The sequence below is a fragment of the Lutra lutra genome, chromosome 4, assembly GCF_902655055.1.
Source record: "Lutra lutra chromosome 4, mLutLut1.2, whole genome shotgun sequence".
Lineage (NCBI taxonomy): Eukaryota > Metazoa > Chordata > Mammalia > Carnivora > Mustelidae > Lutra > Lutra lutra.
The window spans coordinates 118899309-118922341 of record NC_062281.1 but is presented as its reverse complement, the minus strand read 5'-3'; the positions used below and the strand labels follow the sequence as shown (position 1 = coordinate 118922341).

Genomic DNA, 23033 nt, shown 5'->3' with positions numbered 1-23033 from the left:
TAAGTGGCTGGAGGCTGATTTTTATAGATGAGAACTCTAAGGAGGGTATAAGGGACTTTCTCAAGGCCACACAGTTGGCCAAGCTGATATTTAGTATTCATTTTTCCTGTCTCTTGTCTAGAGTTCTCCCACAGCCCCACAGCAGCCCATTAAAAGTGGCCAAACATGTTGCAGATGTAAGTGAAAAGACCTCATTTACCCCTCAAGTCCTTGTTTTTTAACTACTTTCTCCTTTCCCCTATGAAAGACCCACATGTTTACCAATTTAAGCAGACACTTGTTGTCCGGATTTTACTAACTTCTTTGCAAGCTTTCCTACTGTCAGTGTCACCTTCCTTGAAATTCCCTGTGTTCTATGGCCCTCCGCTCTCTTGATTTTCCTTCCTGGCCATTCCTCTGTCTCCTTCACTGGCACATGATTTTTCTACCCCTTCATTAATTGGTTTTCTCCACTTTTTTTGAGTTTTGGATCCAACCACTGACTAGACATATCTGTCTAAATATACTTTTAATATCTCAAAATTTAATCTGTCTCAGACTGACTTCATCATTTGCTTCCCATCCTAATCTGTTCTTAAGTGCTCTGTGATGTGAATTTTATCTCTTATCATTCTACTCAGTTACTCTTTTATCCTTTATTATATTCATGACTATATCTATTGATTTGTCTCCTTAGTATTTTGTTAAGTTCATTTACTTATTTAAATAATCTCTATGCCCAACATTTGGCTTGAACTCAAACCTTAAGATCAAGAGTCTCATGCTTCTTGCACTGAGCTTGCCAGGTGCCCCTTTCTTAAATATTTAAAATACTTCTCTCCTTTTTTTAAGATTGTATTTATTTATTTGACAGAGAGAGTGAGTGTGTGTGAGAGGGAACACAAGCAGGGAGGGTGGAAGAGGGAGAAGCAGGCTCCCCACTGAGTTGGGAGCCCAATGTGGGTCTCGATCCCAGGACCCTGGGATCATGACCAGAGCCAAAGGCAGACGCTTAACAACTAAGCCAATACTTCTCTCCTTTACCCTCTTGCCATTTCTTGATTTCAGGTCTTTGCAATTTTTCTTGAGCATTTGCACCCCAGCTAGTTGCCAGGCCTCTCATTGTACCACCCTCCATTTATACTGTGTAGAACAATATAAACTGCAGATGTGATCATAGTACTCTCCTTATTAAAATTCTTTGGTTGTTTCCCATAGCCTTAATGTAAATTCCAGGTTCTTTCCCATGACATAAGGGAATTTGTGTACTGGCTCTTACCTAGAATTCTGCTGCTGTTTCTCTTCACAACACCCTCCTACCCCTTGAGCTCTAGTCTTACTGAATTATTTGGTATTTCCCTCAAAGAACTGTATTTTCTGGGCTCTATGCTCTTGCACTTCCTATTTGTTCCTGGAATGCCATTCTAATTATTACATATATTTTTAAAAGATTTTATTTTTATGTAATCTCTACACCCAGCATGAGGCTTGAAATCACAACCCCAAGATCAAGAGTCACATGCTCTGCTGACTGAGCCAGTCAGGTGCCCCCTAATTATCACATTTTTAAATGGAATATTGACTTTGCATTAGGTTTTGAATGCTTAAGAGTGAACAAAACAAATAGTGTTGGTGTCCTGCAGTCTAGGAGGAGATACAGTCAGATGGATTAGCCCAGAGTGTGATGAGGACACAGATAAGTACATTTTACTTGGACCTAGTTAGCATTCAGACAAAGCCACATGAAGGGAGTGATGTTTAGTTGAATCTCAGAGGGGAAAAAAAGCAGAAGTTAAATAGGCAAAAATAATTTAGGGGAGAAGTGTTCCAGACAAAGAAGACAACATGCTTAGAGGCAGAGAAAGCTCAGGCACATAGCAAATTTTGAAGGCTGAAAATAGTTTGTTGTGGGACTGGGGTGGAGCAGGGGACAAGAATGGTCAAAGTAAGAGATGAGCCTGGATATATAAGCAGAAGCCAGATCATTGAAAGCCTTGTATAAAGGATGACCTTATTTCTTATTGTCCAAATTGGAATACTTTTGAAAGAGTGAAAAGTGCAGAGTTATTATTGTGGCCAATAATTATTCCGGGGCAATAGGCATTAACTGGGACTGTCCCAGGCAAACCATCTTGAGACATGTGGTCATCTTATAAGCCATTTTGGAGAGTTTAGAGGGTACTGTTTGGCAGGCTTATGGAGTATAAGCAGAACAAGATTAGGGTAGAGTGGAATGATGACTTCAGCCTGAGGAACATTGAGGTTGGAGTTTCTCTAATGTGGTTTTTTTTTTTTTTTTCCCATTGCCCCACTTCTGACACCAAAATGTGTGTTTTTTCCACCACACCAACTAATTCTCCAATACCAATTGGGTATACAGCAATTCAATTCTGACACTAAGGGTTATCCTGTTATTTGGGTAATAGTCCTGGTCACAATCTTCACCCTGTCAGCATGCCTTGGAGAGCTGTGGCCCCCCCTCCAGGGTTGGAGAGCTCGGGCTGGTCCCTAACCACCTGCATAGTGAGGGAGCTGGATGTTGTGTGGCCTGGTAAGCCATTGTAAGACCTTGGCTTTTACTATTTAAAAAAATGGAGAGAGCCATATGGCTTTGAACTGAGATGGATTATGATTTATATTGCATTTTTAAAACATGCCTCTGTGGGGCTTAAAAGTGGTAGATGTGTTGGGAAGTTATTGCAGAGATCTAGATGCGAGGTGATGGTGGCTTGGACTGGGGTGGTAGCCATGGAGATAATGAGTCCTGGTTGGATTCTGGATCTCTTTTGGTATTAGAGCCAATGATGACATTGTGGTTTATAAATATATAAATTTATAAATGTGTAAATTTGGTTGGTGGGAATTTGTCCCCAGTGACGGATTCTCAGCAGATGTACTAATTAAAGTTTCTGGACTGACAAAGCTATGATAATACAGTATAGTAATTTTTTTAATATGAACATGTTTTATATTTTACTCTTCACTTTCTGAATGGCGAATCTTTTGAAGTAGAGATACTTTTAAAAGTATTTATTTTCTTAATTTTTCTATATTGTATGTAGTACTAAACTCATAGTAAGTGTCCCATAAATTCCATTGCTTTTAGTTGAATATCTGTTGGTTCAAATGTCATTTTCACCACAAAGTCATAAACAGGAATAGGAAGGAATTAGGTAATGAAAAAGGGTATCAAAATTGGAAAATTTTCTAGTTTCCTGTGTCCGATATTCATGAAGTGGCTTCAGTTTTGGTATATAATTTTGTAATAATATTAACTATATTTAACTGCAAGTCTATATTAAAAGGTTTATTTATATTTAAATTAAGTTGAAATTTATATTTCAAAGCAAGATATAGATGATTTTAATGTTGTTTTATCTTGAATTTACCAGTTAAATATTGTAGTTATAATTGTTCTCTCTTAGTAGCTAATCAAGATAACTATGTGGAAAAACCTGTAGTTAATATTAAAACACAAGTTTTTTGGATATTTCTAATGAAGAAACCATTTTGGATATTTATAATAAAGAAACCATTTATCTCTTTTAAAGATAATTTTGACTTGGATCCTGCATCTGAATTAGGAGAAGATTTATTGAAACTTTACGTGAAACACTGTTGCCCAGATATTGATATTTATGTTGATGGAAAAAGTTTTAAAGCTCACAGGTAAATAGGCATGTGATTTGGTGTCTTGGTTGTGAAAATGAAGTTTATACGGGTGGTTTTCTCTTCCTAGCACAGTGGTTTTCAAGCTGATTCACAAAAATCACAGGGGTTTCATGGTGATGCCTTAGCAGACCTGTGACAGGGGAGGAGGGTGGACATCAGGCAGGGTTTTCTGCCTGCAGGTTCACCCAGGCTCACATGTGAGCATGTTTCAGTTAGAGTAGATCTCTGCTTTGTATTGGACTTGAACCTAAGGTTTCATTAGAAGAAGATATTCTGTTGCCTAAAATAGGTTTGAAAGCCACTGTCACAGAAAATATAATTAAGTGCAGTTTTTAATTTCCAGGCATTATAGTACTGAAAATGATTATTTCTACATGAATGACATGTATTTTCTCTGGATGCATTTTGGCTCAAAGTCTTTGATTCAGAATAGATATTCTTATGAATAGCATTGATTAGAAGGCTTAATATTTCAATGTACTTTTTAAAAACCATTATTATGCTTTAGAATTGGGTTGCTTAGACATTCTAGTCTTTTAGATTTCAAATTAAATCCTACTCTTTTTTTGCAAGTAACTAAATTCTGTTTAAAAGAAGAAAAATTTTTAATAAATACAGATTTTCTTTTGGAACTCAAGGGAAAGAAGTACAGCTGGACTTCACAATGGATAAGAAATGGAACCAGAAGACTGAGGAACCCAGTATTTTTCCTCCCTCTTTTTGTGTTTCAAATAGAATGTTGATAAGTTATTCTGGTGCTCCAGAAAAGGAAGAACCAGGTTATTTGCAATGGCAAGAACCAGTCTTCTAGGTTCACGGGTACACAGTCTTTTTTTTTTTTTTTTTAAAGATTCTGTTCATTTATTTGACAGACAGAGATTACAAGTAGGCAAGAGAGGCAGGCGGGGAGAGAGAGGAGGAAGCAGGCTCTCTTCAGAGCAGAGAGCCCCATGCGGGCTCGATCCCAGGACCCTGGGATCATGACCTGAGCCGAAAGCAGAGGCTTTAATCCACTGAGCCACCCAGGCGCCCGGTACACAGTCTTAATGAAATTAGCAGTGGGTTTAGATGACAGGAATCTACCATGCCAATAGTAGTGATGTTTATGCTTTCAAAAATCATATTGGCTTTGCCAGTTAATTGACAGCAGTACATTGCTAAACTCTAGGATTACCAGTTTCAGTCAGACTATTTACCATTCAGAATTTGAGCTTTTCTCTTGGGAACATGTATTTTGTAATTGTAAGTACATACATATGCACATTTTTCTAATTTTTATGAAATCTCCATTACATATAGTAAATATAGGGTGTAATACTGACCTATTAATGTATTTTCCATATTGTGGATATATATTTCCCAAATTGTGTGTGTGTATGTGTGTTTGTTTACTTCTTTGATTCTTTTTTTTTTTTTTTTGAGGGTGGGACAACGCAATTTTGTTTTAAAAAATTAATTTTATTTTGTGTTCAGGTTTTTCTTGAAACCACAGGGGCGTTGTACCAAAGTTTTACTTATAGATCCCTAAGGTTATTATCGTACAGGGAAGCAAGACTTTGTGATCATTTGCAATATATCCTCAAACAGTATCTATATTTGGCCTCTCTGTGTGCTGCCTGACAGTGGACTATGTTTTAGGAGCTGGATCTGGAATATTAGGTTTGTATTCCAGGAGAGCTCTTGCTTACATTTCAGGTTTATTTTGTTCACCTAGCTATAAAAAATAAGTGTATATTAACTAGAAAGGCAATTTCCTGAGCATATGTTCCAAGAAGATCTGGCTTAAGTTTTTCTACTTTGTTAGTACACTTATATGAATTACAATGGCAGAATCTAAATCTCAAGATTACTTTCATAGTCCAAACTTGAATAAATCTATGTTTAGTACATAATATTATTATACAGTTTAAGGAAAATTATGTCAGTAGTTCAGAAGACACACATTCATGTCATGTAGTTTAAAGCCCAACATCAGAACTTTCTGAATTACTTCTTGTTCTAAATGATCAGTGTCATCACTTACCCTAGTGATGTGGCTAAAAATCCATTTGTGATATGACTGTTGTAATTTTTAAATTATATGTACTCATATATTGAAAGATCAGTGCAAGTACTCATAAATACCAGAATTTATGATCAGAATTACATTCACATTAGGGTTGTATTTTATAACCCATTTAGTTTGCTTAATTTAATATGTCCAAATTGCTGTGGTAATGAGGTAGTTTCTTCTTGAATCCCTGTCTTTCATGCTCTCTCTTCACAAACATACCCGATACCTGGTTCTTCCAAGATTATCTCTCCAGTTGCCAGTTATTTTGTCAAGTCTTTATCTTGATCCCCAGCCCTTGATATGCTGCAATATGGTCTGATGCCAGTTACTTCCTTGTGGTGGCACAATTAAGCCAAAGAAGTTATTGTATAACAGAGTGGTTAAGAGTGTATGAACTGTGTGTGGAGCCTTTTTGCCTGGGTTTGAATTCTAACCCTACCATCTTTCAGCTCTGTGAATTTGGGCAAATCATTTAACCATTCTCTGCTTTAACATCCTCATCAAACATGGGTATTCTCAAAGTACTCATCTCATGGGGTGATTATGAGGATTAAATTACTTGAAAGGACTATGTAGGTGTTTGCTACCATCATCCAGGCAATAGCCCTTTGATAACAAGCTTTTGTGTAGATGGTAGAAACAACCTATATAGACTTATGTGGGGTAAGCAGAGAAATATGGTTTGAATCACTTGCATTTCCCCCCAATCCAAGGATGGGACAGCAGTTTACCTCCAGGAAAAGTCACATTTACTTTACTCTTCTCCATCTACACAGGCCTTTTCCCCTCTGAAGCATATTCTTCACTCTTCTCACATATTTGTCCTTATTTATCTCCAATACTTCTACTCAAAGGAGAAATGAGGAGAGCTCTTTTTATTTGAGAGAGTGAGGGTTAAAATAAAAAGAGGACCCCTTAGAGTTCATTGATCCTGTTTGTTAGTAATGTTACTCCTTTTCTGAGTATTGCTTCCTGGGACACTACTATGCATTATGCTCTTTTGTAGACCTCTGTAACATTACTTTCCTGCCTGAATTGCTGTCAATCACTGGATGAATACCATCTGGATATTGTACATTTCTGTTTTCTTTTATTTTGTCCTGTCATCTTCAGCCTACCCGTAAGTTCATACCTGATGTACTCTATTGCAGAGCTCCCATTTTATGGCATTATTATTGTGGTGTTTCCCTGAGAGTAATTGAATCTGTTACACTTTTAAGATGTCTGTTTGTGGCATTTCCATGTTCCATAATTAAGATTTTCTTGGGCTGCTTTGTTGAAAAAGCGTGGCAGTGATTCCTGATTTTAGCTTTGACAATCTGATAGCCTTTCCAAAATACCTTTTCATTTCAGTGCATGATATCATACCGTTAGGCTTTCATTTGTTGAGTTAAAGTGTTCAATTCCCCCTTTGAAATGTAGGTTTTTTCTGAATATTTAGCAAATTTGGCAATCAATCAGGAGGTCAGTGTTCTAGTTTGTGCCATAGTATTAATCAGTTACATGTTCAGCTGAAAGCTTTTTCAGAAGTGTATAGTTTAGTAATTCAGAAGTCAGTCTTTCTGAGTTTAGATTCTGACTCCACTATTTATGGAATGGTTGAGAAGTTGCTTAATGTCTTCAAGTCTCAATTTCCTTATCTATGAAAATAATAATAATATAATTATAGCATATGATGGCTATGAGGATTGAATCAGTTAATACAAAACACAATAGCTGGGGGGCGCCTGGGTGGCTCAGTGGGTTAAGCCGCTGCCTTCGGCTCGGGTCATGATCCCAGGTCCTGGGTTCAAGCCCCACATCAGGCTTTCTGCTCAGCAGGGAGTCTGCTTCCTCCTCTCTCTCTGCCTGCCTCTCAGCCTACTTGTGATTTCTCTCTGTCAAATAAATAAATAAAATCTTAAAAAAAACACAATAGCTGACATGCTGTAAGCTTTCAGTAAATGTTAGTTGCTATAAATATGTATTAGGTATCTGGAAGGAGACACACTGTTGCCTATTGTACCTGACCTTGTTGTCCAGGTTGGCAAACTATGGCTCAAATCTGGTTACTGCACTCTTTTTATATAAAACAACAAAAAACAAGCATATGCAACAGTAACCTGTAAAGCTTGATATTTGTTATCTGTCCCTTTATAGAAAAAGTTTACTGTCTTACTCAGATTGCCAGGAAGCCTTTAATGAAATGATAATAAAATTCCAAATTACCATGCAATAGAGTGAGTCACTAACATCTTAATATTAATTACTTTGTTAGTGATCAGTGGTCAACCCTGTCCACTTGTGAGGTTTGATGAGGTAATAACAGAGAGAAAATAGATAAAATTCCTTGGTGCCGCAGGCCTTTGAGGGATGCTGCAGTGGGGAACCAAAGCTAAAGGCTCTGGGTGCCTGAAAGGAGACAAAACACCTGCAGGAGTGGTTCCTTAACCAAACCTGATTAAAACTGCTCTTTATATATTCTCTGTAGAACATGCTAACAGCATAGTAGGCAGAACTTTCAAGGCTTAGGAGGCCCTTCTCTAGTGTAAGTACACTTTTCCATTCCTGTTGTTGAGTTTGTGTCTTCCAAGAGTCACTTGGGTTATTCCCAAACCTATGTAATGCCATTTAACTTATTTTCACAGCATAACTTAATGAAAGATCTAATAAACCAATGATGCAAGAAATATGAAAGAGTTATGTGGGGTACCTGGGTAGCACACTCAGTTAAGTGTCTGACTCTTTTTTGGCTCGGGTCATGATCTCAGGTTCGTGGGATCGAGCCCAAGTCAGGCTTTGCATTCAGCATGGAGTCTCCTTGAGAGTCTCTCTCTCCCTCTCATGCTGTCTCCCTCTAAAGTAAGTAAATAACTCTTTAAAAAATTATTTTAAAAAAATTTATCATTCCAGTGAATGATAAAGTGAATGGGAAGATCTAATAAAAAAGCGACACTTTAAAAATTGCTATTGAATTTAGTATAGATGAGCAATATAAAAGTTTGAGAGGAAGTTATAGAAATTTAAAATGATTCTTTACTTAAGTTTCTTCACAAAAGTTTTAGATTTCATTCTTCATTTTAGAAAAATTTAAATTAGAAATTATAAGTATATATACATATATATCTATATCTTTTATGAGAAATAATGTGAATTATTATGAGAAATAATACTACTTAAGTCAGTAAGCTCACATTAAAAAAGGGATTGGTTTTATGGTGAAAGATTTGTGAATGAATGCATATTTTTTTTTTAATAATTGGCAGGTGTTTTATTAAGATATAGTTTTTGGAAGTGGGAGAGATATTCTAACTGGTCTTCAGGTATATTTGTCAGTGATTGGTTGGCTGCAAGAAAGCAAGCAAACAGTTTGAAAAATTTCAAAAGAGAAAGGATTGTTCAGTGTTAGGGGTAAAGAGGTTTTTTTTGAGACTGCTAATTTCTTGCAAGAAGTATAGGGTCATTATCAAGTGAATATGGGTGATATTCTCCCCATAAAGAGTATAGACCTTTCTTAGTATACTTCTATCTATATAATTTGGAATTTCTGGAGTTGTTTTAATGCTCAGTAAAATGACTTTTTTTTTAACTGAAGTATAGTTGACATATAATAATGTATTAGTTTCAGGTGCATAAACCATGATTCGACAACTTATACAGTATGCAGTGCTCACCACAGAAAGTGTAGTAACCACTGTCCCCATACATGATTATTACAGTATTACTGACTGTATTTCCTATGCTGTACTTTTCCATATTTACTTTTAAGTTATTATAAAATGATTATGATATGCACAAATAATTTTTAAAAGTCTCTCAATTTTTTTTATTAACCAAAAACTATCCGTTCTAAATAGTGCATCCATTACACTTTACAAATAATTTTTTAACTTAGGAAAGATAGTCTTATGAAAGCTATAATCAGTGGATGTCAAAGTGGGTTTCTTAAGAAAAAGCTCTTTGCTTTTTTAAAGTTTATGTTCCGTAAGATGTTTGCAAAGAAGTGCAGTAGGTGATAGTGACAACTCTAAAAACTTTGGATTCATTACCCTGGGTTTAATCTTTATTTAGTTATATAGAACTAAAAGTTTAGAAAGTATTCTTGGAGCAAGAGTACTTAAAGAAAAAAAAAAAAAACAAAACCATCCTAGTAAAAAAATTCCTTCTTTAGAGCTTCTCTGAGTAATCCAGGCCATTATTCTGCCTGGAGTAGTGAATCTAGTTCAGCTAACATCAGGAAGTATTAAATAGCAAGCAATGTACTAAAGCAAGAGCAAGGGGGAAATTAGGGCATCTTGACACAGCTAGAAGCAGCCTTGTCAGTTGAGATTAAATTTAATCAAAAGGTAGAGATGGTTTTTGGTGTGTTGGAAAATGAAAAATCTGGCAAAGATATTTAATACATAGTGACATTTACAGCACTTTTATTTTATTTATTTATTTTTTAAAGATTTTATTTATTTATTTGTCAGAGAGAGAGAGCGCAGAGTGAGCACAGGCAGACAGAGTGGCAGGCAGAGGCAGAGGGAGAAGCAGGCTCCCCACAGAACAAGGAGCCTGATGTGGGACTCGATCCCAGGACGCTGGGATCATGACCTGAGCCGAAGGCAGCGGCTTAACCAACTGAGCCACCCAGGCGTCCCACTTTTATTTTTTTTTTTTAATGTAGGCTCCACACCCAGTGTAGAGCCCAATGTGGAGCTTAAACTCACCACCCTGAGATCAAGACCTGAGCTGAGATCAAGAGTCAGATGCTTAAATGACTGAGCCACCCAGGCGCCCCTTACAGCATTATTTTTCAAACTGAGGCCTATATCCTAATTGAGTAGGAATGTTTTCTGAGTTTCTGTCCGAAAGACAGGGCAATTGTTTAAGTCTCATATGCTTTTAATCTTACTTAAATGGAAATAGCATGCTGTGTTAGTGCAGATCTTCAGAGAAGCAGACATGAGGATAGGGGTAAGATATTTAATAGGGTAAATGCATGTGAGAGAACATGGAAAGGAATTCAGAGGCAACTGAAGGAGCTGTCAAACTGTAGTGTTGATTTGACCGTGATGGAAGGAGAAAGGGAAAGAAGGAAGCTTGAGCAGTAGCTTCTTAGGCTGCTGTGAGGGAACTCAGCAGACTATTAGAAAGTTCCCGGGCCAAAGTCACCCGTCAGAAAAGGCCCTGTCTCTCTGAAATAGGCCTGCCTATTGTCACTGATGTGCTCAGTCACTGGCAGGGAACAGCCTATGAGAAAGTGGCCTTGGGACCCATGTGGTACTGAATGCAGAGTGCTCTGCTGGGGCCATTGGTCACTTATGCAATCAAAGATCAGAGACTGCCATACATATAAGTCGTGACATGCTATATATTTACACTGTCATACCTCCTTCTATTGCATTTGGCTTTATTGTGCTTTTGAGATGGTATGGGTTTTTTGTTGTTGTTTTGTTTTTTATAAATTGAAGGTTTGTGGCAGTCCTGCAGCAAACAAGTCTATCGTGCCACTTTCCCAACTGCATTTGCTGACTTCATGTCTCTGTGTCACATTTTGATAATTTTTGCAATATTTCATTTTTTTCATTATTTTATTTGTTGTGGTGATCTGTGACCAGTGATTTTTGATGTTATTATAATTGTGCTGGGGTGCCACAAACTGCATCCATATCACATGGCCAACTTAATTGATACGTGTTATGTTTGTTCTGACTTTTCTCCCAATCAGCCATTCCCTAGTCTTTCTCCCTCTCCTCAGGCCTCCCTATTCCCTGAGGCACAACAATATTGAAATTAGGCCAGTTAGTAACACTGCAATGGGCTCTAAGTATTCAAGTGAAGGGAAGAGTTGGACATCTCTCACTTTAAATCAAAAGCTAGAAAAAATTAAGCTTAGTGAGAAAGGCATGCTGAAAGCCAAGCCAGGCTGAAACTAGGCCTCTTGTGCCAAACACTTAGCCAAGTTGTAAATGCCAAGGAAAAGTTTTGAAGGAAATTAAAAGTTGTACTCCAGTGAACAAACAAATGTTAAGCGGAACAGCCTTATTTTTGATATGGAGAAAGTTTTAGTGGTCTGGATGGAAGCTCAAACCAGCCATCACATTCCCTTAAGCCAAAGCTTAATTCAGAGCAAGGCCCTAACTTTCTTCAATTCTGTGATGACTAAAAGAGGTGAGAAAGCTGCAGAGGAAAATTTTGAAGCTGATGGATATTGGTTCATGAGGTTGAAGGAAAGAAATTGCCTTCATAACATGAAAGTGCAAGGTGAAACACACGGTGCTGATGTAGAAGCTGCAGCAAGTTATGCAGAAGATCTAGCTAAGATAATTCAGGAAGGTGGCTACACTAAACCACAGATTTTCACAGATTTTAGTCTATTGGAAGAAGATACAATCATATTGCAAATGACATATCTGTTAAAGGGTTAGTATCCAAAATCTATAAAGAACATGTCAAATTTAACTCCCCCAAACCAAATAATCCAGTTAAGAAATGGGCAGAAGACATGAATTGGCATTTTTCCAAAGACATACAGATGGCTGACAGATACATAAAAAGATGCTCGGGGCACCTGGGTGGCTCAGTGGGTTAAAGCCTCTGCCTTTGACTCAGGTCATGATCCCAGGGTCCTGGGATCGAGCCCCGCATGGGACTCTCTGCTCAGCAGGGAGCCTGCTTCCTCCTCTCTCTCTCTGCCTGCCTCTCCGCCTGCTTGTGATCTCTGTCAAATGAATACATAAAATCTTAAAAAAAAAAAGATGCTCAACGTAACTCATCATCAGGGAAATACAGATCAAAACTACAATGAGATACCAACTCATACCTGTCAGAATGGCTAAGATTTAATAGTACAGGAAACAGCAGATGTTGGTGAAGATGCGGAGAAAGGGGAACCCTCTTACAATGTTGGTCACGATGCAAACTATTGCAGCCACTCTGGAAGACAGTATCTCTGTACTGTCTATACTGTTCCTCAATAAGTTAAAAATAGTACTGTGCTGCGATCCAGCAATTGCACTACTAGGTATTTACCCAAAGGATACAGAAATACAGATTTGAAGGGGTATGTGTACCCTACTGTTTATGGCAGCATTATCAGCAATAGCCAAATTATGGAAAGGGCCCAAATGCCCATTGACTGATGGTAAAGAAGATGTGGTATATATATACCCAATGAAATATTACCCAGCCATCAGAAAGAATGACAGCTTGCCATTTACAATGACAGAGATGGAGCTAGAGTATTGTGCTCAACAAGAGAAGTCAGAGAAAGACAAATAACCATATGATTTCACTCATATGTGGAATTTAGGAAGTGAAACAGGTGAACATGGGGGGTGGGAAGAGAGGTAAACCAGATAACAGGTTCTTTTTAATTATAGAGAACAAACTGAGGGTTATTAGAGGGGAGGTAGGTGGAAGATGGGTTAAATGAATGATGCCTATTAAGGAGGGTACTTGTGATGAGCGCCGGGTTTTATGTGTAAGTGATAAATCCCTAAATTCTACTGAAACTAATATTACACTATATGTTAACTAGTTGGAATTTAAATAAGAATTTGAGACTAAAAAAAAATTAAAAAGATGCAGGTTAACCTAGGACTTTCTTGGCTAAAGAGGAGAAGTCATGCGTGGCTTCAAAGAATAGAATGACTCTTGGGGCACCTGGGTGGCTCAGTGGGTTAAGCCTCTGCCTTAGGCTCAGGTCATGATCCCAGGTCCTGGGTTCGAGCCCCACATCGGGCTTTCTGCTCAGCAGGGAGCCTGCTTCCTCCTCTCTCTCTGCCTGCCTCTCTGCTTACTTGTGATTTCTCTCTGTCAAATAAATAAATAAAATCTTTAAAAAAAAAAAAAAAGAATAGAATGACTCTTATCGATAGAGTATCTCTCTTCAGGAAAAAAAGAAAAGGTTTCTTTTAAAATATTGCTACTCATTGACAATGCACCTGATCACCCAGGAACTCTGATGGAGATGGACAACCAGATTAATGTTGTTTTCATGCCTGCTAGCACAGCATGCCTCCCTCTCTCTTCCCCCACCCCACCCCTCCACTCCTGTGCACTTTCTCTCTTTTAACAAAAAAAATGCTTTGTCTGCTAATTCCATCATCTCTTTCATTTCTGGGTATGCTTCTTTTGACTGCTTTTTGTCCTGGTTAAATTAAAATTTGCTACTTCTTTACATACCTACAAGTTTTTTTTTATTACATACTGAATGTTAGGTTGTTGAGTGTTTTAATTTTGTTGTCTATCTTTAAAAAGAGTGTTGAAGTATGTCTTAGCAGGTGATCCACTATGATCAAGGAGTCATTTTAACTTTCAAGTCTTATTATGTAAGAAATTATTATAGGGGTGCCTGGGTGGCTCAGCTGGTTAAGCATCTGCCTTAAGCTCAGGTCATGATTCCAGGAGCCTGGGATGGAGCCCCACATTGGGCTCCCTGCTCCGCGGGGAGCCTGCTTCTCCCTGTCCCTCTGCCCGTAGCTCCCCTTGCTTGTGCTTGCACACGCTCTCTCTCTCTGTCAAATAAATAAAAATCTTTTTAAAAATTAATAAAAGAAATTATTATATATTACATTAAATATAATATATATATTATTATATAAGGCTGTAGTTGCCATAGATAGTGATTCCTCTGGTGGATGGGCGAAGTCCGTTGAAGACCTCTGTAAAGGATTCACCATTCTAGATGCTGTTAAGAACATTAGTGATTCATAGGAAAAGGGAAAAATATCAATTGTTGCAGCAGACTTCATTGTCTTATTTTAGGAAATTGCTACAACCAACCTAACCATCAGGAACCACTACCCTGACCAGTCAGCAGCCATTAATATCAAGGCAAGACCCTCCACCAGCAAAAAAGGTTACAACTCACTGAAAGCTCAGATGAAAGCATTTTTTTAGCATTAAAGTATTTTTAAATTAAGGTGTATATATTGTTTAGACCTAATAGCATTATGTATTTTATATATGTATATTATATATAATAAACACACACTATTAATTGTCATAATATAACTTAACAGACTGCAGTAACATGTAAACATAACTTTTATATGCATTAGGAAACCAAAAAATTGTAACAGTCTGCTGATTTCCCTCAGAACTGCACTGCAGCCTAGGAAGCTACTACCCAAGCTTTTTGCTTTTATTGTGGTGGTCTGTAACTGAACCCTTTATATCTCCTATGTATGCCTGTATATCTTTATCATTAGGCATAATCAGAGAAAGTAAATAGATAGAAAGATAAAATTCTAATAGCATTCATTCTTCATTAAGAATTATTAAGCATTAGGGCACCTGGGTGGCTCAGTGGGTTAAGCCTCTGCCTTTGGCTCGGGTCATGATCCCAGGGTCCTGGGATTGAGCCCCGAATCAGGCTCTCTGTTCAGCAGGGAGCCTGCTTCCCCCTCTCTCTCTGCCTGCCTCTCTGCCTACTTGTGATCTCTGTCTGTCAAATAAATAAATAAATAAAATCTTAAAAAGAATTATTAAGCATTGATTATATACCAGGTACTGTGTTTTATGCTGAGATTGAGATTTGCGTTCTTTTCAAGTACATATGGATCTTAGTGAATGTTCCACATGTACTTGAAAAGAATGTGTCTTCTGCTTTACTGGGGTGGACGGATCTTAGAGATGTCAAATAGGTTGATAGTATTGTTGAAGTCTTGCATATCCTTAACTGACTTTGTCTACTTGCTCTGTTTGTTACTGAGAAGAAGGTTTCTAAGTGTAATCTTGATTTTCCTATTTATCCCTTCAGTTCTCTTAGTTTTTGCTGCATGTATTATGAAGCTCTATTTTTTTAATTGAGGCATAGTTGACATTATATTAGTTTCAGGTGTATAAAATACTGATTCAGTATTTGTATATATTGCAAAATGATTGCTACAATACTACTTAGTGTCCCACTCTAGATTTCTTTTTTTTTTTTAAAGATTTTATTTATTTATGTGACAGCCAGAGATCACAAGTAGGCAGAGAGGCAGGCAGAGAGAGAGAGTAAGACAAGCAGGCCTCCTGCTGAGCGGAGAGCCCGATGTGGGGCTCGATCCCAGGTTCCCGGGATCATGACCTGAGCCGAAGGCAGAGGCTTTAACCCACTGAGCCACCCAGGAGCCCCCCACTCCTGATTTCTTATGGTTACTGTTTGTTTATGTGATGTATCTTTTCTTATCCTTTTACTTTTAAACTCTCTGTATCTTTATATTTAAAATGCCTTAAAAATTTTTATAGACAGCATATGTCTTATTGGTCTCATAATTTCCTTTTATACCATTTACTGTAATGTTGTTATGTTGGGGTTTGAGCCTACCATTTACTATTTTTTTCTTTGTTGTCTTTTTCTTCTTTTTCTTCCTTTCTAATGTATTAATTGAATTTAAAAAAATTTAAATTACAGTTTATTTCCACTGTTGATGTATTAGCCATATTGTTTCTGTGTACTATCTTTATTAGTGGTTGCTCTTATTTATAATACGTGTTGTTACCTTATCATTTATGTTCAGTTAATATTATACATCTTCACATATAACATTAGGACCTTTTCCCCCTCTTTTTCTTTATGCTATTGCAGCCATACATTTCACTTCTGTATATATTCTAAACCCCACCATAAATTGTAATTATTTTTTTAAAATAATTATCTTTTATGTAATTTTATTTATTTGCTTATTTAAAAGATTTTATTTATTTATTTTAGAGAGAGAGAGAAAATGCAAGTGAGGGGAGGGGCAGAGGGAGAAGGAGAGAAACTCAAGCAGTCTCCATGCTGAGCCTAGAGCTGACACGTGGCTTGATCTCACAATCTTGAGATTATGACCTGAGCCGAAATCAAGAATCTGATGCTTAACTGACTGAGCCAGCTGCCCCTAGGTAATTTTGTTTTAATGAGGAAATTTAAATTTATCCACATACTACCATCTCTTGCACTTTCAGTCTTGTATTAAGTCTAGGTTTCTGTTAAAATTTTCCTTAGGTTTGAAGAACTTTGTTTAAATTTCTGGTAATACATGTCAACTTGTTAATGACTTTTCTTGGCTTTTGTCTAGAAAAGGTCTTCATTTAGACTTCATTTTTGAAAGATATTTTTGCTGGATTTAGAATTATAAATTGGCAATTTTTTATTTCTCCCAGGGCTTTACAGATGTAATTTTATTGTTACCTGGTTTGTATTGTCTCTTACAAGAAGTGTGTGATCATGCCTAGTGTTGCTTATCAATATGTCATGTGCCTTTTTCCCTGACTGCTTTAAAAGCTTTTTTCCCTTATAATTAGTCTTTAGCAATTTCATTATAGTTTCTAGCAATTTCATTATGATATACCTTGTGCTTTTCTTTATGTTTATCCTGCTTATGATTTATTGAGCTTCTTGGATCTTCGGGTTTATGGTTTTTGTGAAATTCGGAAAATTTACAAAAATCATTTTTTTCAGATTGTCTTACAATCCCCTTCTTTCTCTCCTTACACATGGGACTCCAATTATATGTATGTTAGTTTCATAGCTCACTTAAGCTTTTTTTTTTTTTCTTCTTTCTCTTTCTATGTTTTATTTGGACAATTTGTGTTGTTATGTACAGAGGTACATTAATATTTTCTATTTTAGTTTCTAACTTGAATTTCCTCACTCAGATATTGCACATTGCTGCTATAAAGTTTCTCTTTTTCCTTAAATGTTTCTTTTTTTCTCTTTACTATGTTCCTTATTAATAAAATCCTTGAGCATATCTATGATAGCTTTTTAAAATGCTTTATCCAGGGGCATCTGGGTGACTCAGCTGATTAAGTGTTTGACTCTTTGTTTCAGCTCCGTTTGTGATCTCAGAGTTGTGAGATCAAACCCCTTGTCAGGCTCCATGCTGGGTGAGGAGCCTGCTTAGGATTCACTCTCTTCCTCTCCCTTCCCCCCTCCCCACTCATGCATACTTATTCACTCTCTTTTTCTTCAGAAAATAAATAAATGAAATGCTTTGTTTGCTAATTCCATCATCTCTTTCATTTCTGGGTCTGCTTCTCTTGACTGCTTTTTCTCCTGGTTATAGTTAATATTTGCTACTTTTTTTACATACCTAGAATTTTTTATTACATATGAAACATTATATTATATTGTTAGACTGTTTGAATTTTGTTGTGTGTCTTCAAAAAGTGTTGAAGTATGTTTTAACAGGTAATTTAGTTATTGTAGATCAGCTTTATCTTTATGAGACTTGTTTTTGAATTTTGTTGAAGTAGATCTAGAGTTGCCTTTTCTCTAAATGCTATATAGCTCGTCTACTGGTATTGACTCTTTTGGGAGCTTTCCTTAGTGCTTCAGTTATTCAATTCTGGCTAGAAGGAACTTGAATGTCAACCAGCTCCCTGGCCTTTATTCTTCGCCTGGTTTCATGGATCTTTACCCTGTGTATGTGTAGATAATATTCAGACAAAACTAAGTCCTCTAATTTCTGGAGCTCTTTTTTCTTATAACTCCTGCTTCCATAGTACTGTGCCCCATAAATTCCAGCTGACTCATCCTTCTGAAGCTCCTATATTAGTCTTCTCAACTCAGTAAGACAACCAGGCTCCTCCTGTGTTTGTACTCCCTGTGCCATGTCCTAGAAATTGTTTCTAGAAAGAAAAAGCATCATAACTATAAGGCATATCTCACTGGTTTTCCTTCTCTTAAGGATCAGTCCTGTACTGCTTTTCAACCCCCATTGTCAAATTTTATTCTTTTATTCACTATTCTCCTTGTTAATATAGAAAAGTTATCTTTCAAAAGTGGAAGAAGAATCCCTAGTTTTTTTCTTAATATACTTTACTTCTTAGAACAATTTTAAATTTACAGAAAAACTGGGAAGAATACAGAGAATTATCATATGCCTCTACACTCATTTCCCATATTGTTAACATCTTATATATACATTTAGAATAGTACATTTGTTACAATTAATGAACCAATATTGGGACATTATTATTAACTAAAATTCATAGTTTATTCAGAATTCTTTAGTTTTTTGCCTAGTGTCCTTTATTCCCCCAGGGTCCCATCTAGGATGCCACATTACATTTAGTGGTCATGTCTCCTTAGGCTTCTCTTGGCTCTAACAGTTCATAGACTTTGCTTGTTTCTGATGACCTTGACAGTTTGAGCTCTGGGCAAGTATTTTGTAGAAATGTTCCTCAATTGGAGTTTATCTGATTTTTTTCAACATTAAATAGGTTATAGGTTTTGGTGAGGAAATTCAAAAGGATAAAGTGTCATTCTTACTACATCATTTCGTGAATACATGTAATCATTATGACTTAACTCTGTTTATGTTAACCTTGATCATCTAGCTATGGTAGTTTTTAAAAAATTTTTGCACTGTAAAGTTATTCTAATCACCATTCCCAAAGTTACTTCCAACCCATCTCCCATTTGCACACTGTACTCTCTGGAAAGAAGTAGCTGTACATAGCCCACACTTAAGAAATGGGAGTTATGGCTCATCTACTTGAGGAAATAGTGTCTATCTAAATTATTTGGAATTCTTTTGCACAAGAAATTTGCCTCTTTCTCCCTATTTATTTATTTAATCATTTCTGTATATCAGTATGGATTAATATTTATTTTGTACTTTGGCTTATTTATTTTGTTGCTGAAATTGTTCCAGTTTTAGCTATAGGACCTCTTTCAATTTGTTTTTGTGTCCCTTTGACATCTCCCCCCAACATCATTGTGTGTGTGTGCGTGTGTGTGTGTGTGTGTGTGTGTAGTATTTCCTTATTTTTTGGACAATAAAAATGCTCTAAGCTCATATGTCCTAGAACCAACCATTTCTCTAATGAACCCTGGTTCTTTTATTCTGATGGTATTAGAAACTAATATCTGGGTACTGGGTTTGCTTGTTGCTGATTCTTTTAGGTCTCTTAACTGACAGAGCAAAGAAATATATGTATGTATACTAACCTGCATATATGCAGATAGCTATAAATATTTCTATATGAATCAATCTTTTTAAAAAATATTTTATTTATTTGACAGAGAACATGAGCACACAAGCAGGGTGAAAGAGGCTCCCCACTGATCAGGGAGCCCAATGCAGGGCTTGATCCCAGCACCCTGGGATCATGACCTGAGCCAAAGGCAGATGTTTAACCAACTGAGCCACCCAGGTGCCCCTTGAGTCCATCTTTATATTAAGCTAAATATAAATTCATATTGATGTCTCCAACACTAATCTGCCATCACATAGATCATCCTAGTCTACTCTCTTACTCATCTTAATCTTCTGTAGCAGTAACAAACTTGGCTTTCATCATCCAATATCTAGTACTTAATTCTTCAATTCCAGTATTCACATATAACGGTTTCAGAATTGTTAATTCCTACTTCATGGGAAATAACTTCACCAACTGGAGTACAGTGTTCCTTTGTCTTTATTCTTATAGTCTATACTCATTTCCAAAGTTATTTAGTCCAGGACCTTTCTTTTCTACTCCCGTCAGTGAGGTTATTTCATATATTTATATGCAGATAGATCTTCTGTCACAGTCTATATTTCACCCTGGGGTCCCCTGACCACCTCTCAAGTGTTTTTGTTTTAATTTATGTACATTAAGGTTCATTTGTGCTGTAAAGTCTTATAGGTTTTATAAATGCATATTGTGCTACACCTACTATTACACTATTATACAGAGTAGTTTCAACTAAAATTTCCCTGTGTTTGATGCCCTCTCCAAATTTCTGTTAATTTTTAAAACTGTCTTCACAGTTTTAACTTTTCCAGAATGTCATATAATACAATCAAACAGCATGTAACCTTTTCAGACTGATTTCCTTTGCTTAGTAATATGCATTTAAGATTCATCCGTGTTTTTGTGTGGTTTCAGACCTAATTCCTTTATTATCACTGAGTAATATTCTGTTGTTAAGAATATATCACAGTTTAGTGATTCACCTATTGAGGGACATTATGGTTGCCTTAGACTTGGTGATTATGAATAAAGTCGTAGACATTTGTGTGCAAGTTTTTGTGTGGCCGTAATTTTCACATCAGATGGTTGAATACCCAGGAGTGTGATTGTCAGATCATATATGGTAAGATTATGTTCAACTTGGTAAGAAACTGCCAAACTATCTTTCAAAGTGCCTGTACCACCTGCATTTCTTTCTTTCTTTCTATTTATTTGAGAGAGAGAGAGAGAGAGAGAGTGAGGGAGAGATAGAAAGCACACCCAAGAGTGGGGGGTCAGGGAGGGGCAGAGGAAGAGAGAAAGAGAACCTTAAGCAGGCTCCATGCCCAGTGAGGGCCTGATTTGGGGCTTGATCTCATGACCCTGAAATCATGACCTGAGCCAAAATCAAGAATTGGTCACTTAATCGACTGAGCCACTAAGGCACCCCCAACTTGTATTTCTACTGGCAATAGTGAGAGTTCCTTTTGGTCCTCATCTTCATCAGGAATTGATATTGTCAGTTTTTTGGAATTCAGTCATTTTGTGTACTGGTATCTCATTTTACTTTTTTTTTTAACTTTTTAAAAATTTTAAGTAGGTTCCATGCCCAAAATGGGGCTTGAACTCACAACCCTGAGATGAAGAGTCACATGCTCTACTGACCAAGCTAGCCAGGTGCCCTCATTTGACTTTTTCCCTAATGACAGAGGATCTTGAGGATCTTTTTTTTTTTTAAAGAATTTATTTATTTATTTGACACAGAGAGAGAGATCACAAGTAGACAGAGAGACAGACAGAGAGAGAGGGGGAAGCAGGCTCCCCACTGAGCAGAGAGCCTGATGCGGGGCCTGATCCCAAGGACCCTGAGACCATGACCTGAGCCGAAGGCAGAGGTTTAACCCACTGAGCCACCCAGGTGCCCCTTGAGGATCTTTTCACATGATTATTTGCCATCTGTATATCATTGGGAGTTTTTTTTTTTTTTTCATATCTTTTGCTCATTTTAAAGTAGGTCATTTGTTCGTTGTCAAATGTTGAATTTTAGGAGTTCTTTTATATTTTGGATGGAAGTCCTTTATCTGAAATGTGATTTGCCACTACTTCCTCCCTGAGACTTGTCTTTTCATTCTCTTAACAGTGTCATTTACAGAGCAAGTTTTAAATTTTTTTGTTGAGTTAAAGTTGACATATTTTATTTGTTTCAAAGGTGTTCAACATTATCATTTGATATTTGTATACATAGTGAAGTGATCACCAAATCTAGTTACCATTCATCAACATACAAAGTTACAAAAAAAAATTTTTTTCCCTTGTGGTGAAAACTTAAGATTTACTTTTTTGGCAACTTTCAAATATATAATAAAATATTACTGATTGTAGTTGCCCTGCTAAAGTTTTTAATTTCTTTTTCCATTGGGTTCTACTTTTTAAAAAAATTAACATATAATGTATAATGTATAATTTGTTTCAGGGGTACAGGTCTGTGAATCATCGGTCTTATACAATTCACAGCACTCACCATAGCACATACCCTCCCCAATGTCCATCACCCAGCTACTCTATCTCTCCCCTCACAGCAGCCCTCAGTTAAGTTTTTAATTTTAATAAAATCGAACTTAGCAGTTTTTTTTCTTTCTTTCTTCTTTCTTTCTTTCTTTCTTTCTTTTTCTTTTTCTTTTTCTTTTTCTTTTTCTTTTTCTTTTCTTTGTATTTTAATATTGTATCTAAATTCATCACCAAACCCAAGATCCTAGGTCTTCTTCTGGAAGTTTAGGGTTTTGTATTTTATATTTTGTATTTCATATTTAGACCTCTGATGAGTTTTGAGTTAACTTTTGTGTAAGTAAAAGGTCTGTGTCTAGGTTTACTTTTTTGTATGTGGATGTCCAATTGTTCTGGAACCATTTCTTGAAAAGACTATCCTTTCTCCATTAAATTGCCTTGGTGCTTTTGTCAAAACTCAGTTAACTATATTAGTGTAGATCTGTTTCTGGCCTCTGATCTATGCATCTTTTCTTTCAACAGTACATGATGTCATGAGTACCGTTAACTATAGAGTTTCTCTTGAAATCAGGTAGTCAGAATCCTCCAACTTTGTTCTTCCTTTCCAGTTTTTATTGGCTATTTTTGTTTTTTTGCCTTTCCATATAAATTTTATTTATTTAATTTTTTAAAAAGATTTTATTTATTTATTTGAGATAAAGTGAGAATGAGCAAGAGTGAGAGAGAGAATGCACATGAGGTGGGAGGAGAGGCAGAGGGGGTGGGAGAAGCAGACTTTCTACTAAGCAGGGAGCCCCACATGGGGCTCCATCCCAGGACCCTGGGATCATTACCTGAGCCAAAGGCAGACGCTTCACTGACTGAGCCACCCCAGGCGCCCCTCTAATATAAATTTTCAACTTTTAAAAAAATTTTTATTTATTTATTTGACAGAGATTAC

The 23033-nt window shown here is 36.7% G+C and overlaps 1 protein-coding gene across 1 annotated transcript in view; it reads left to right on the top strand.

Moving 5' to 3' along the window:
• BTBD8 (BTB domain containing 8) overlaps nt 1-23033 on the top strand; it is a 109445-nt gene that overhangs the window by 30538 nt on the left and 55874 nt on the right. Inside the window, 1 exon segment of the mRNA XM_047727669.1 lies at nt 3531-3648. Within this exon segment, the coding sequence (XP_047583625.1) occupies nt 3531-3648 (118 nt within the window).